Raw genomic sequence first — 15,170 nt, forward strand, 5'->3', positions numbered from 1 at the left:
GGTCTGGACCATCACCGAGGGTTCTGGTCGGCTGCGTAGCTTAAAAAAAAAGTAAACAACAGCAGCCACGACGGCAGAAGGATATTCAGTGCGTGGCCGAAAGTCAGCGCTGGCAGCCATTTTGCGACTGGCTCCGCCTCCTGCAGCAGCCATTGTGTGGCCACGCCCACCCCGGTGCGTCAGAACTCTGAAGGGGCTTGTGGGCCAGGGAAAGGGATGGGGACCCCCGATCTAGAAACCCCTGGTCTCCCGCAAGATCGGGGCCTCCTTAGGCCACGAGGCAAAGACGACTCAAACACACCACACGAGAAAGTCACCTGCTAAAATATTTTACATTCCTCTGAAATCCTTTTGCAAAAAACCCTGCCGGACGTTCCCCAGGTGCTCTTCCTCCAAAGCAGCCCCCCCCCACCCACGAGAGACGGGCCACACCCCACCCTGCAGACCCCCACCCACCCCGGGTGGGCGCGCAACTTCGGGGCTCGAGCAAGACGTCATTGCACAGAGAGGAAACCCGCAGACCAAGGCGGAGGCGTTGACAGCGGTATAAATACAAGCCAGCTGGCCGGGCCGGAGCTCCCGCAGGCCGCTTGGGGAAAAAGCAAACCGGAAAGCGACGCTGGTAGAAGAGAAAGGAGGTTTGCTCATGTGCGGAAGCTTCCCCCCCCCCCCCAGTCTTTCCTCCTAGCCAGATTTTCCGGCAGGCCGTCGGCACCTTCTCCCCCCACCCCATGTCTCAAAACAGAAAGCGCAGGGCTCCTCTTGAGGTCCTCTCACGTGGCCCTGCAGCGCTTGCAGCTAACGTGGCTCCAAGGAGTGGCTTTTGCCTTAGTGGCTTCTTTTAAAAAACAGAAAGAGAAACCCACGGGGCGGGGGGGGGTCCTCCAAGGGGCCTGGCCTTTGCCTTCTCCCCACGCCCCTTTTCCTCCTCCTCCTCCTCCTCCTCCTCCACCACCACCTGCACCACTGGCCATGTCCGATGTGTGGCCTCCAGCTTCCCAGAGAGCCCTCTGTCCTCCCGGCCACGAAACACGGGACTTTTTGAGAAGGAAGACTCCGACCACCGGCTCGAGGGGGTCACTACGGGTTCATTAACGGGGTCCTGTTGAGCAGCGCCGGTCCGCTCGGCGCCTCCATCACGGCCGCTCGTCGTCCGAGGGAGAAGCGCTGCTCCCTTCCGCTTCCGAGCCGGCCTCGCGCTCCGCGGCCGGTGGCGCCACGCAGCCGACGGCGAGGATGCAGTCCGTGTCGGCCGGCGGGACCAGTGTCAGCGACTCGAGGCCCAGGGAGGCCGAGCTGTTGGCGGCGATGAGGGAGATGGCGGGCTGCGGGGCGGGAGTCAAGCTGGGAGACAAGTGGGTCGCTTCCGCCTCGCCGGTCCTGCCGGGTCTCGAGAGAGCGGCTGAGGACTCCTCTGCGGGGGCCGGAGGGCCGAAAGGCAGCGCCCGGTGATGCTCCGGAGCCACCACGGCCTCGTCTGCAAAAGGAAACAAAACAAACGCCAAGTTACACGCTGGTGCAGCGCCGCGTGATCAGTCGGAGCACTTCTGCAGCAGCGGAAAGCAGGCGAGGGGGAATTTGATAAGGGACACAGCCCTGGCCCCGGCTTCTTCCCCAGCCTGCGTCACCCTCCGCACCTCCAATTTATCCTCACAACAACCCGGTGAGGTGGAATGGGCCGAGCACGTGCGACTGGACCAGGGTCGCCCAGCGGATCTCGCTGGTACAAATGGGGATTCGAGCCTGGGCTTCCAGCATCCCACGCTAGCCCACGGAGGGGGGGAGGGGTAATTCTGATCAGAGAAGCAACACTGTGTGTGTGTGTGTGTGGGGGGGGGTTTAAGCCTCCCTCCCCCCACTTGTGGTCTGGAACCCATGGCCCCCCCTGTGACCCTCCCTGTGTCCCCCCCCCTCCTCTCTAGCCTCTGGCCACGGCCTTTCTCTGCGCTGGGAGCCCCAGAGACAGAAGGACCAATTTATCCGGCTCCCTGCCGTGATGCTCCTCCTGCAGGGGCTGGAGAGGAACTGAGAAAGGCAGGGCAGGCCATGCCTCGGCCCACCAGAGAGACTTTGACGCAGTACGGTCAGGGCAGGAGACGCTGTGAATGGGCCTAGAGCCAGCCCACCCCGCCATGAATGAGGGAGAGGCAGGGCAGCTAAAACCGTCCTGCCATTCATCTGTTAAGCAGAGCAGTGGCCGTTTCCTGGCAGGCAGGTCTCTGCACTCGGGGCTGTGCTTTTTTGGTAATTCGAGGAGAGGAAATGAGCTCAGAGAACAGAGAACGCTAAGTAATCCGTGCCTCTTGCGATGTGTCATTTCTATGCCCAGGACTGGGACGGAATGTATTTTTGCTTTCCTGGAAGAATCGCTTTGTGCGTCTTTAAAGAGAACGAAAGAAAGAAACAACAACAACACCCTGAGCTATCTTTGCTTTGCCTCTCTGGAGCCACGGGGGGGGGGGGGGGAGGGAACCAAGAGCTGGTTTCTAAGGGAGGCAGCCCCCCCCCCCCGGCCGAAAGAGGTCACCGGCCTTCATGGCGGCCGTGAGACAGTTTGGTTCTCCGGGGAAGGGGGCTGAGTCACAGACCCCGATCTCAGATGGCCTATCTTATGCATTGAAGGGTTGCAGCAGCTAAACAAACCAAGAGAGAGAGAAAGACGGAAAGAAATAAAGGAAGCAAGCCGCTTGGGTCAGCTTGGCAGATTCAAAAACATACAGAGCAGCGACAACTGGATCAGTGGGGGGGAGGGGGGGCAAATACTGCAATTGATGCTTCTGGAAAGAGAGCAAAACACGTTGAAGACAGCTGTGAGTGGTAAACCCCCAAAGGCCTCTGGCCCCAAAACAGGGAGCTCTGAAGGTCTGAGAACGAGGCCTCCTTCTTCCCGCTGCCTTTCCAAATCCCGTAATTCCTAGTGGTGTTACATTGCTTAAGAGATGCCTCGCCCCAGGAACTGCCCTGAGCTACGCTGGGCAACCCACCCTGAGTCTCCGTGAGAGAGCGGGACGAGAAGCCGAAGAATGAGAACAGAAGGAAAGCCAGAGAGCTGGAGGGCCGTACTGGAGATTTGGAGGCGGAGGACAAGGGCCTCAGCGGGGACCTGATCTCTGCACTCTGGAGAGGAGCTGCCATTCCCGGGGATCCCCAGGCCCTGCTGGGAGGCTCCCCAAGAGGGGAGGAGGGCCCAAGCAAGCCGAAAGACCGTGCTGGAACCCCCAGGGGGGCAGAAGCATGCAAATATTTTAAAGAATTCTCCTTCCCCCACCCTATAAGGCGCATGTGTGGATGTTGTGCGGGGAAGAACAAGGGGGTGGGGGGGGGGAGGCACACTGGGAGGCCAGGGAGCAGCAGCAGCAGCAGCAGCAGCAGCAGCAGAAAAAGGAGAAGCAGAAGAAGAGTTGGTTTTCTACCCCGCTTTTCACTACCCGAAGGAGTCTCAGAGCGGCTTACAACCCCCTTTCCCTTCCTCTCCCCACAAGAAGAAGGAGAGTTGGTTCTTATATGCCACTTTTCTCTACCCGAAGGAGACTCCAAGGGGCTTCCAATCACCTCCCCTTTCTCTCCCCACAACAGAATCCCTGTAGGGGAGGGGAGGCTGAGGGAGCTCTGAAAGAACTGTGACGGGCTCAAGGTGACCCAGCTGACTGCATGTGGCGGAGTGGGGAATAGAACCCGGCTCTTTCAGCAAAGGCTGCTTAAAGCCTTTAACCACCAGGCCAAAGGGGGTGGGGGAGGGGGGAGAAGACAGCTGCCAGGTGAGCGTGCCGGGAAGAAAGGCAGAGGCAACAAAACCGCAGCAGAGGAAAGACCCCAAGAAGGGAAGACGGAAGTGGAGACACAGCAAGAGAGCGGGAAACAACAGGCCTCCTTGTCCCCAACGACCCCTCAAATTGCAGAAAGAAGCTTCTGTGCCCTGTGCAAAGCTCCGTCTCCCACTGTGCATACCGAAGGGTGGCAGGATGTCTACCCCCGGCTGACTTCCACAAGGAGGAAGAGGCGTCCTTGCTTGCAGCGGGAGAGGTCAAAAGAGAAGCTGGGAACGGCCAGAGGGGAGAGGCCGGCCTGAAGAGCCAGGGAGGGTGCCAGGGGGGCTCACAATTCAAGACCCTCACCCTGAGGAACGGGTGTGGAAGGGAGACCTCTTGGGCCCCCTCTGCCCAGCCTCCCACCCTCAGTCCTTTCAAGAGCGGGGTGGAGATATCTCAGAAGAAACGTCAACCCAAGGAGGGATAAGCCCTGCCGTACCAAGGAGGGATAGGCCCTGCCGTGCCAAGGAGGGATAAGCCCTGCCGTGCCAGTTACTTGTTTCTTGGGGCGCGGAAGACCGTGGTGGAGATGCTTGGTTGACATCAGTGGAAGGGGACAGAGGGGGGGGGGACGACAAACGAAACACGCGTGGAGAGACCTGCCTGGAGGGATCTGGAAAGGGTGGCTGTTGCCGCCGGGGCGCTTAAACCCAGTGTCCGCCACGAGCATCAGTCTCCGAGACACTGACTGCCTGCCGCCGTCCTTTCCTGCCAGGCCTTACTAGAGGGAAACACACAGCGAGACACATCAACACGACAGCCTTGCGAGGACCGCTGGGAGTGGGGTGGGGGAAGAGACACAAAGCAGACAGCAAGTTAGATTCGCAACCAGAACAGAGGGGGACGTTTGCCAGGGTGGTCGGGGGGGGGTGCCACTTGCTCTCCTCCTGATCGTAAAAGCGAAGCCCGCAAAGGGCCAGCCCCCCTTCCCACGGAGTTGAAGCCCCTCTGCTGCCAGATGCGCCCCCCCCCAAACGCCCAAAGACAGAGCAGTGGGCGAAACGGACACCGCCTCGGTGACCCCTTTAAAAAGCGAAGCCAGAGCCATCTTTTACAGATTTTCTGGTGGGTTAGCAATATTCCAGGCGCACTTAGCGGCCATAAATCGCGGGAGCTGGCTGTGTCTTGCGCCCCCCCCCTCCCCCCAGGCTGGCTGTAAATCAGAGCGCAGGATAAATCTACCCTCTGGCCAGAGATGGGAAGCCTAAAATATGACGCTTGGAAGCCGGTCAAACCTAATTGCAGGGATTTTTTTGTTTAATGATTCAGGGGTGGCCAGCAGATTTGGGGTGGGGGTGAGTCAGCATGCATGGACCCAGCGCAAAGGCTTGTCTTTTTTGAATACCCGAATTCTGGGGGCTTCCTTCGCTGTAGCCGTGGAGGAAAGGAAAGTGTTGCCAAAACCTCGCTCTTCCCCCCCCCCCGCCTCCCCTCCGCGGCCGACCTCTCGGGTCTTGGCTCCAAAGCAGCAGGGAGCCGGCTTGGTGCAACCTGAGAGGATGTTTCTCCAACCAGCGGCTCGGCTCCTCTTGCGTGGCCACAGGCCTCTCGCAACCCTCTTTTGAAACCTCGGAGGAACTTTCCACAGTGGGTGACGGCAGGGCACGCCCACTGGCCCTTGGGGCCCCCAAATAGCTCTCTGGGCCCTTGCCCGGCTCTTGGAGGATCATGCGTCCGCACGCCAGGCGTGAGCGGGACGCCTAGGTCTGCTGCGGGATACGAGCCGGCCAGGAGGCTGGGCCAAACAGGACTGGGATGGCCGTGTGCCCTGCGGGGTGGGACGAGGGAGGGAGGGAGGGAGGGATGTGACCTGGGGAAGCAGCGGGAAGGGAGGGGAGGGGAGGGGGGTAGCCTTTCTGTCCTCCAAGTGCCTGCTCTCACTGGCTTCCTTCTGAGCCATGCTGGGAGGAAAGAAACTCTTGAGGAGCTATTTCGGAAGGGGAGGACCTCGTGGCTGCAAATCTCTTGAGGCTGAGACGCAGCCAATGGGGGGAGACGTCTCCTTCAGGTCCAGCAGGACGCTCCCTGCGTTCCTCCTCCAAAATAAGCTGGGCTCCCCCCTTCCCCCCTCAAGATTCTCAAACTCCTCGTCCAAGCAGAACGGCTCAGAGGTTTTAAAAGGTGGCAACCCCCCCCAAAAAACAAAGGGCGGAGGGGGAGGAGAGACGGCGGGGGATGCTGCTGTGCTCGGCCCCTTGCGAGGGAGCTAGTTATATGCGCAAAGATGCAGGTGTGCTGAAGAGAGCAGGGTCATGCGACGCCTAATTGCAGTGCGTTCTCTCTGCCTTCAGTCGCTGGGTGCCCAAACGTGCCGGAGGCGGGAGGGAAGGGGAGAGGGGGCCAGGAGGAATTGCAGGAGGGGGCGGTGGGATCCTTTCCCCCATGCGGTTTGGCAACCTTCCTCCCATGCCAGCCCAGAGGGCAAACGTGAGATTACCAATCAGAACGAAGGAAGGAAGAGAGAGAGAGAGAGAGAGAGAGAGAGAGAGAGAGAGAAGGACCAGGTCAGACTTTGGACCGAAGCAAAGGGCTCATAAAACCCTGGTTGAAGTTCCCGGTCAAGGATCCTGGGCAATTTCGGTACTTTCCTCACTTCCAGAGCAACCCCCCCCCCCCTGGCTTTTGCTTTCTGTGTGGATGAAGCCCGTACGCAAGGCAGTGTGCATGACGCAGGGGTGTGGTGGGCGCATGGACCGTGCACTGATGACTGCCCCCCCCCACCCCCCAGGAAAGGCTGCCTTTGAAAGGGGCTGCACATGCTGGCAGGGGCTCATGGGAATTGTAGTCTACGGACATCTGGAGAGCCGGAGTTTGATCGCCCCTGCCCTAGGACGTGCCCTCCGAAGCGGGTTTGCATCATTTGGAGTTGGGCTGTAATTCTGGGAGCGCTCCAGGCCCCATCTGAAGGTTACCCTGATTGTCTCCAATTGGGCATGGACACCAAAGAGCATAAGAGAAGCCCTGCTGGGTCAGGCCCGTGGCCCACCCAGCCTCACGCTCCGAGTCACTCAGGGGCCACAACCCAGGGGCCCTCAAGAGGTCCACTAGCAGGGCCTGTGGACTCCCAAGCACCAAGGAGACAGAGCACCCCTGCCCCAGGCAGCATGCCCCACCTAAACCCACCGAGGGGGCCCTGCTCCAGCACTTTCTCCAGTCCCCTCTGGAAGCCGTCTGAACTTGAAGCTACCCCCACTTCCTGCGGCAGGGAATTCCACGGGTGAACGAAGGACTTCTTCGTCTCTGGTTCCACGCCTATTCCTAAATTTCACGGAGTGCCCAGGGATTCTTGTTTTGGATTCACTCAGGGGCCTATTCTAGAGCTTGCGTGCCGCGAAAGACACACGGAGCATCCAGGGAAACCCAGAAAGGCTCTGGACTTACCCCGGAGTTGATCAAGAACAGGCCTTGTGGGTCGGGGGGGGGGGGGAGGGAGGGAGGGAGGGAGGGGCCCCGGGAGCAAAGACTCCGTACCTGAGGGGCTCTGGACCACGGAGGGCGTGGAGGTGGAGCTGGCGGCAGGGGAGTCACACTGCCCCGTGCTCCCGCTGGAGGGAGGGGACGGAGACGAAAGGGGCGAGGGCCCCGGCTGGCTGGAGCACTGGGCAACGGCGAAACCTGCCGGGAAGAAAGCAGACAGGGGAGGGTGGGAGAGAGGCATTGCTGACCACACAAGGGCAGAGTCACGCGGGAGAGAAGGCAGAAACGGTGCCCTGCTGACCAGGAGAGCTTGGCCAGCGGGAGGGCAAAAGCCAAGCCCCGGCGGACAAGGGAGGCAGGGGTCAGAGCTCAGCTTGTCCCAAACTTCCTCCCCCTGGGAACGCTTTTGGCATTTCCGTTGGTGACATCCTGCCTTCTTCCCCGAAGCAGCTCCCTGTTGCTTTCCTCGACTCTCTTTTACCCTCTCAACGACTCCTCTGCGATGCCGGCTGGCCAGAGAGCGTGCAGCCGGCCTGGGGTCACCCCCGGGTGCCTTCCCGTGCCAGAGCAGGGACTCCCCACGGTCCACCCGCTATTGTTAGCATGGACTTTGTGGCTCTGGAGTGACAAACCTCTTGGGATCTAGCGTGGGGGGGGGTTCAAGGGTCACACTAGAAGAAGGAGAAGAGTTGGGCTTTATACCCCACTTTTCATTGCACGGAGGAGTCTCAAAAGTGTCTTACAATCGCCTTTCCCTTCCTCTCGCTGCCACAGACTCCCGAGAGAGCTCTGAGAGAACTGGGACTAGCTCAAGGTCACCCAGCTGGCTGCATGCAGAGGAGGAGGAGGAGGAGCAGGGAGCCAAGCCCAGTTTTCCAGATCAGAGCCTGCAGTTTCTAACCACACCACCACGCTGGCTCTCAAGGGGGGGAGGGTGAAGAAGGGGGTGCGGATGTGTGGACCCCTGTCTCAGAGAGCCGGGCGCTCATACCCCCTACCACCTGGAGAGCACCAGGAGAGCCTGGCCCTTCTTCCCCGCGCTCCGGCTCTGGCGGGGCTGGCTCAGTGTCGGCTCTCACCCGCCACCCTTAACGGAAGGGCAACGAGAAATCCAGGGTTTCTCCCCGCCCGCTTCTGTTAATCAGCACCAGGAAACAAGGCGGCTGCCAGAGAAGCACGGTTTTTCTGCAGAAGTCAAATAAACCTGCTCAGGCAGACCTTGAGAGCGCATAAAGCCCTTCCCCCCACCCATTCGTTCACGGGGACGGACAGGGAGGACGGAAAGCAGGTCCATCTGTGTGAGTCTGTGTGTGTTTGTCTCCCGAACAACACCGAGTGAGGCTGGGGGAGGCAGAGAGGAGCGAGCTGCTGAAAAGAGCAGCTGGGCCATCTGGGCTGTGCCTTCTGCCCAGCGGCCGGGAGATCAGCAGGCCAGGGTGACGGGGAAGGGTTGCTCAGGGCCCACCCGGACCTCTTAGGGGCTCGGAAGGCTTCTCTTGCCTTGCAGCACTGAACAGGCCCACAAGTAAGACTGCAGAAATCACTGGGCCTTGATGACATGTGACACACGAGCAAACAAAGAAAGGGGGGGGAACAAGAGAGGACAATCCATTTCCAATGCACTTTCGATCCACTTCCAACGCACTTTCGATCCACTTCCAACGCACTTTCGATCCACTTCCAATGCACTTTCGATCCACTTCCATTGCACTTTCGATCCACTTCCAACTCACTTTACCGATCTTCTGCAAGTGGATTTTGCCATTCCACTCTGCCAGATCCATTTGCAAAGGGGACCGAAAGTGGATTTATTCAGCGTGTGCAAAAGTGCCTCCCCACGGCCCTTTGCCGGAACTGCCGGGCTTGGTCGTGTAGAGACCCCTCCTCATCTCCAGAGGCTGGAGTAGAGACGAGAGACGCCACTCAAGTGCCACTGCTTGCCTCTATGTAGCAACCGAGGACTTCCTTGGCGGTCTCCAGACCGGGGTACCTGCATTATCCTATGGCATCATGCGAACACAGGGGCCCCATGGCACCTCAACCAAAACGCCTTCCGGCAGAAGCATCTGAGAGCCAGAAAAGGGTGCGGAGCCTGGCTGAATACGGCTGGAGATTCTCTAGCAAAACAAGAGAACGTGCAGAGAGGGTTGTTGGCACAATGGATGTGGGCTGAGAACCTGACCTCTCCTCAAGGCAGAATTCCAGTTTCTTCTTTTGAGCACTGAGAACCCGGATCAAAATATTCCAGAACACGAAGCCGCTGGGAGCGACCGTCCAGGGAACTCAGAGGCATCCAGCTCTGCTGTGCCTCGACAGAGAAGGTGGGGATCTCCAAAGGAGCAGATACGAGGTTTGGGGGTGCGCACGGCTGGATCCTGGCCCCTAGTTGGAGACTCCATGGCATGGGCGGCTGTAGGTGGCATGGCAGGGACGGCTGTTTTGGGAGTGACTCATGCTCTGATCGAACACACCAGGGCTTGAGGACTGTAAGGCGGTTTGCGTGGGGCTGCCCTTGAGGGCGTGCCTTTATCAGCCATGCTCCCCTCCGCTCCAGGTGTTGCTACCGCCTGAGGACATAACCTTATTTGACCCCAAACATCTCACCTGCGAGCTCGGGCAGAGTAACCCGATATCTGGTAACAGTTTACACACTCCTTTCCCCTCTCTGGTTTCACAAAGAGCCGCTTCGCCCAGGCACAATGAATCACGTTTCCCGTTGGGACATGAATCACCTTATCTGACCTGGGGGAAGAGCGGAGCCTTGAGGTGGGGAGGAGCCCTCCAGAAGAAGAGCTCGGCTGGATCGGGCCAGGGAGGGTCCCTCTGGCCCAGCTTCCCGTCTCACGCAGGGGCCCACCGGCACTCCTAGGGGGCCAACCACAGCCCAAGGCAAAAGGGGGCTCGGTTGTGGGTCTGACCCTGCACCGCAATCCATGTAGGAAACGGCAGAATCGAGCCAGTAAACATTCTTGCTATCTCTGTCTCACGAGAGAGGAGCAGGATTGGGTGGTTCGTCGTCCTCCGTGAGATCCCTCTAACAGCCTCGGTTCTGTACGGCCGGCTTGGCGTTTCAGCCACGTCGCGGATCTAGACACGTGCAAAGCTAACCGGCAAACGAATGAATAAATAAAATTATTAAGTGCTTCTTTCCGAAGCAGCAGAACGGAAGTAGATTCCTCTCCCCACTTAGCGCAAGGCCTCTCCTCTGCCGCCCAGCGTTGTCGGTTCGTTCAAACGCCGAACGGTGGTGGGAATTCATCTACCTTCCCCTGCTTGAGGTCAGACCGCAATCCTACCAGAGATGCCTGGCGAGGTATAAACGGCAGACGGATCGACCAGCTTCCAGGTAGCAAAAGGGAATGCGGGGGCCACAGAGGGGCCAGGAAGGGGAGCCCGAATTTCAAGTCCAGGACGGGAGAGGCACTGGGGGGGGGTCTCGAGAGCCCTCCAAGGAAAGCATCTGCATGTTTTTGGGTTCAACGCGGGGGGGAAAGGAAACCGTTCTAACTTCTGAGACGTTTTCTCTGCGGCTGGGATGGAAACACCCCGACGAACAAGAGATGGAGGCACTTTTCCAGGACACCTTTCCCTTAAAGCCGTCGCGCTGCCGTGCAAATCGCTCCCGTATCTGACGTGGAGAAGCAGCTTAGGAATCTCCCCCCTCGACATTTCTTGCTCGACAATTTCGTCACCCTCTGCCGATGCATAAATGCCCACCACTCTCCCCCCCCCCCGAGCAATGGCCACAACGCTGCAGCTGCTCTAGCCAGGTTTGCCTTCTGTCTGCTACAATCATCCGGTCAACATTTTTCTTACTGATAACCGATTAGGCGGCTGAAGTTTTTGCTGCGATTTAGCCAGTCTTTGTTCACTTCTACGGAACAAAATGTGTTTTTCATCTTTACACATTGGAAATCTGCCAGCCCGTGACTGTATTAAACAAACAGACTGATTGATGGTTTGACCGTTTTGTTTTTTTAGAAAATGCACCCAAGCCTTTGATCCCTGGGCCAGACGCTTCTGGAATGGTTCTGCTGGATCACACCCTCCGGCTACGCTTCCAGGGGGTGGGCAAAACCAGCCAGCAATGCCCCCCCCCCAATTCCAGAACCTGGCACCAAAAGAGGCTCCTTGTGGGGTCAAGAGGCTCCGAAAGAGGTCAAAGTGGGCGGCTGGGTGAGTCCGGTGAGCGGGAAAACTGATGGAATCTGAGGCAGGGGAGTTTTCGGGAGTCACGGCCACCTTCTTCAGCTACTGGGTGTTCGAAGAAGTGAGCTGTGACTCACGCAAGCGTCTCCCCTGCCCCAAATACTGTTGTTCTTCAAGCTTCTCCTGACCTCTGGCTCTTTTCTGCTGCTCTGAAAGAAGCGCTGCCAGCGAGGAATTCAAGGGCAACATGGCACCACTCCTAGAAGCAGACGCGCGGGGCTCTGAGATGCCCAGAGAGGGTGTGGGCACTTCGGTGAGGGGTGTGTGTGTGCAGAGGGGGGGGGAGGAACTCCTCCCCCAAAGAGAAAGCTACAGGCATCAGCTTGCAAAACATAGGGGCCCCTGGAACGGGCCCTGAAATCCCCACTTCATAAACGGGAGCCCTGTGGTCTCTGTAAAGTAAGCCATTTTTCAGGACAGGCAATTAGACCTTCTAACTTTGCCCTAATTGCCTGTTAAGTCTCACGCCTGCCTGCCAGCCCACGAAGGCTTGCCCCCAAGATAAACCTCGGTTGGTCTTCAAGAGCCTGCTGGACTCTAAACTTTGCTGTGCTGCTGCAGCCAGAGCTCCAGACCATGGCTATGAAGGACGGCCTCTACCACACTGGGCCCAGAGGAGGTCCCTCCCCCAAATCCTGGCCTCCCTGGGGGCTGCCCCCAAATTCTCCAGCTCTTTCCCAACCCAGAGTTGGCCCCTGGGGGCTCAGCACGTACATCACAGCCAAGCACCTTTCAGATGGATTTATACTCCCCCCCCCCACACACACACACCCTTTGCTTATTCGGAAATCTCTGCAAGGCTGGGACGTGCAGCGTGCCTTTTACGAGCCCTTGTTGGACGGGCTGCTGCATCCTTAACGACTTCTGTGGAACCCCGTCGGGTGGCTGCCGTGCCAAGTCCAAATCCCGTCTGCCAAAGCAGGAAGGCTCCGGCAAGAATAATGGCTCAGCGAGTTTCCTTAAAAGGTGGCGGGTGAATCTGGGCAGTTTTACGGTGATAGGATGACAATTAAAGGGAACTGCATCCCCCCCACGCCCCCCCCACTGAATCCTAGACTCCTAGAGATGGAAGGGACCTCCTGGGACATCTAGTCCAACCCCCTGCACTATGCAGGACACTCACATCCCTCTCGCTCCTCCACTGTCACCTGCCACCCCCTTGAGCCTTCACAGAATCAGCCTCTCCGTCAGAGGGCTCTCCAGCTTAAAAGTCTCCAAACCACCTCCCGAGGAAGCCTGTTCCACTGAGGAACCGCTCTGACTGCCAGGGACTTCTTCCGGATGTTTAGACGGAATTTCTTCTTTTGCATTAATTTCATCCCACTGGTTCTGGTCCGTCCCTCCGGGGCAAGAGAGAACAACTCTGCTCCGTCAGCTCTACAGGGCAGCCTCTCGAAGACTGGAAGAGGGTTCTCAGATCCCTGCTTCAGATTCGGCCCCCGCCCTTTGTCGGGAGTACACCCCCCTCCCCCTTGCCAGCTCTGGGTTGGGAAACACCTGGGGACTTTAGGGAAGAGCCGTGGGGAGGGGCCTCAGTGGAGGACACCGCTAAAGAGCCCCCTGTCCCAAGGGAAGGGATCTCTTTGGTCTGGAGAGGAGCTCTGGTCTGGGGGGATCGGCCTGGCCTCCCTCCCCGCGTGGCCCTCGTCTCCCGCCCTCGGTTTCTTAGTACGAGGCCCGTGTGCCTTCCGAGCCAGGCCGTTCCCACAGAGGACAGTGGCCGGTCAGGGTTAAGCAAGGGGGGGATTTATTCCCGCTCTGTTATCTTCCACAGCCGGCTCTCCGGAACAGCTCGTCTTCGGCCGAGAAACAGGGGCGGATCCGTGGCCGGCCTAGTCCCGTTTCAGGCCTTTCTTCCGCCGGGCCCCTGCTTGCAAAAGAGATTGGCTCTCAGGGGATGAGCGCGCTCTCTGCACGACGCGTCGCGCCCCAGCTGCTGCCAGCCGAACGGCTGCTGTGAACAGCCTCCGAAGGCCTGACTGAGGGAGACTTCCGAGCGGGGCCGGCCGCTTTCCGACGGTCAGGGTTTCAAGGGCGGCCTCTGAGCAAGTGCAGAGAACAGCTTCCCTGCAGGGAGGCCCCCTTGTTTCCCAGGCTGGGCAAAGAGGGAAGGCTGCCGCTGGGGTAACTGGGAGAACAAGGTGGAAACGCAGACGGGAGGAAAACAACTGCGCGCCTCAATAAATCCCGCCAGTTCTGAAGAATCTGTTTGTCGCAACACGGCCTTCTGTTTCGACTGGAGGTCAACGTGAAGCCGAGCAAGAGGAACAGTGACCTTATCTTCAATATATCTTGAATATATAGGAGCCATAAAACACCGCCAAGGCTAACTTCCTAAACCGAAAGTAGCTGCATCATGCAAGAGACTTTCAGCTTTGCCTGAATGGACTGGCTGTGGGCAAGGATTATACAACTGAGGAAGTCCAACGAAACTAGTTCCGACCCGGGCTCCTAGCCAGATCACGCCCGATCTCAGGAGATAAGCGGGGTCGGCCCAGGTCAGTCCTTGCGGCACCTCGGGAAAGAGGTTTTTGAAAAACCCGTGATCCGCAGAAAGAAGAACTGGCACCAGGCCGATTCTGAGAATCCCACCGGCAGAGGGCCGCAAGGTCCAGGGGGGGGGGGTCATCGCTTGCTGCTCTATCCCATCCGGAGTTTGGATCCATAAGCCTCTTTCGGCTACGAGAACAGGCAAGGGAATAAAGGGGCCGCTGGGCTGCCTGGGCAGGGGCGGACTCGAGACCTTGCCTCCCCCCGAACGCTGCGGCCAAATGAATGACATGACCGGGAACGGTTCAAGAGCACCACGGAAGTAACTGGCCACTCTGTGCAGCAAGGGTGACCAGCCAGGGCACCCGCTAACCACTGGGGAAGCTGTGCAGGACGCCAGAAATCCTGCTCTGGCAGCAGCACTAGGAGGTTCACCGTGTGACTGAAGGGAGGCTGTGTGTGCCGGAGAAAATATTTTAACACGCCAAGCCAATTTTAAAAGGCACCCTATGGGGCCTTCAGACCTGAAATGCTGAAGAATCACGAATACCGTTACGCATCACCACATTTCTTGATGTTCTATTTTGTGCAGCTATTTTGAGGTTGGCTCCACCCCCCAGGGAAGCCATTTTGTTTGGCTCCACCCCCGGCGGCAGCCATTTTAGGGCTGCACTCCCCACCCCGCGCCAGAACGCCGAAGGTGCCCCACGGGTTCAAAAAGCTTTGGCGGGCCCCCGATCTCCCGGCCCGTTCTTTCTGCTCCATCTCCACGACCCTGAGAGATGGCACGCGGTGCGGGTCGGTTGGGACCTACCTGGGACCTTGTCGACGGAGGCAAAGACGGAGCGCTGGACGGCCGTGTCGCAGCTGCCGCGCCGCGCCTGGTCGTAAAAGCGGAAGGGCAGGTGCTGCGCTTCGGCGGTCGAGGTGTGTGCAAAGCCCATCACTTCGTTGGAGGGCTGGACTGGGAGGTCCAAGAGAGCTGCGTTCAAGGGGAGACAGGCCAAGTCTGGCTCAACCATGAAACGTGCAATTTCCCCTCCCGCCCCCGCTCTGGCCCACCCCCTCCTCGCTTCCGCGCTCAGCCCCCAAGGGCCAACGGCCCGTGGCTTCAACTCCTGCCTCTTCTCTGGGAGTTCGCCCCCCCAAAAACAGCGGCAACTTTATCCAAGCAGGAGAGCCGGGAGGGGAGGCTCCTGTGGGGAAGCAGACGCGGCACGAAGGGAGCCCAGCGTGACTCTAAAG

General features: G+C 58.9%; 1 protein-coding gene across 6 annotated transcripts in view; it reads right to left on the reverse strand.

Moving 5' to 3' along the window:
• Window positions 1-437: 437 nt before the first annotated feature.
• Window positions 438-15,170, reverse strand: part of CLEC16A (C-type lectin domain containing 16A) — a 36,365-nt gene continuing 21,632 nt past the window's right edge. The window contains exons 21-24 of one of the 6 annotated variants that reach the window (XM_077316050.1): window positions 14,740-14,907; window positions 7,281-7,424; window positions 4,413-4,526; window positions 438-1,477 (exon numbers count right to left, since the gene is read on the reverse strand). In XM_077316050.1, the coding sequence (XP_077172165.1) occupies window positions 1,137-1,477; window positions 4,413-4,526; window positions 7,281-7,424; window positions 14,740-14,907 (767 nt within the window). In that variant the 3' untranslated portion in view covers window positions 438-1,136. Of the gene's footprint in view, window positions 1,478-4,412; window positions 4,531-7,280; window positions 7,425-13,165; window positions 13,306-14,739; window positions 14,908-15,170 lie in introns of those variants that run through there. The other 5 variants (XM_077316053.1, XM_077316051.1, XM_077316052.1 and 2 more) reach the window with 5 other exon arrangements.

Source organism: Paroedura picta, chromosome 17 (genome assembly GCF_049243985.1).
Source record: "Paroedura picta isolate Pp20150507F chromosome 17, Ppicta_v3.0, whole genome shotgun sequence".
NCBI lineage: Eukaryota > Metazoa > Chordata > Lepidosauria > Squamata > Gekkonidae > Paroedura > Paroedura picta.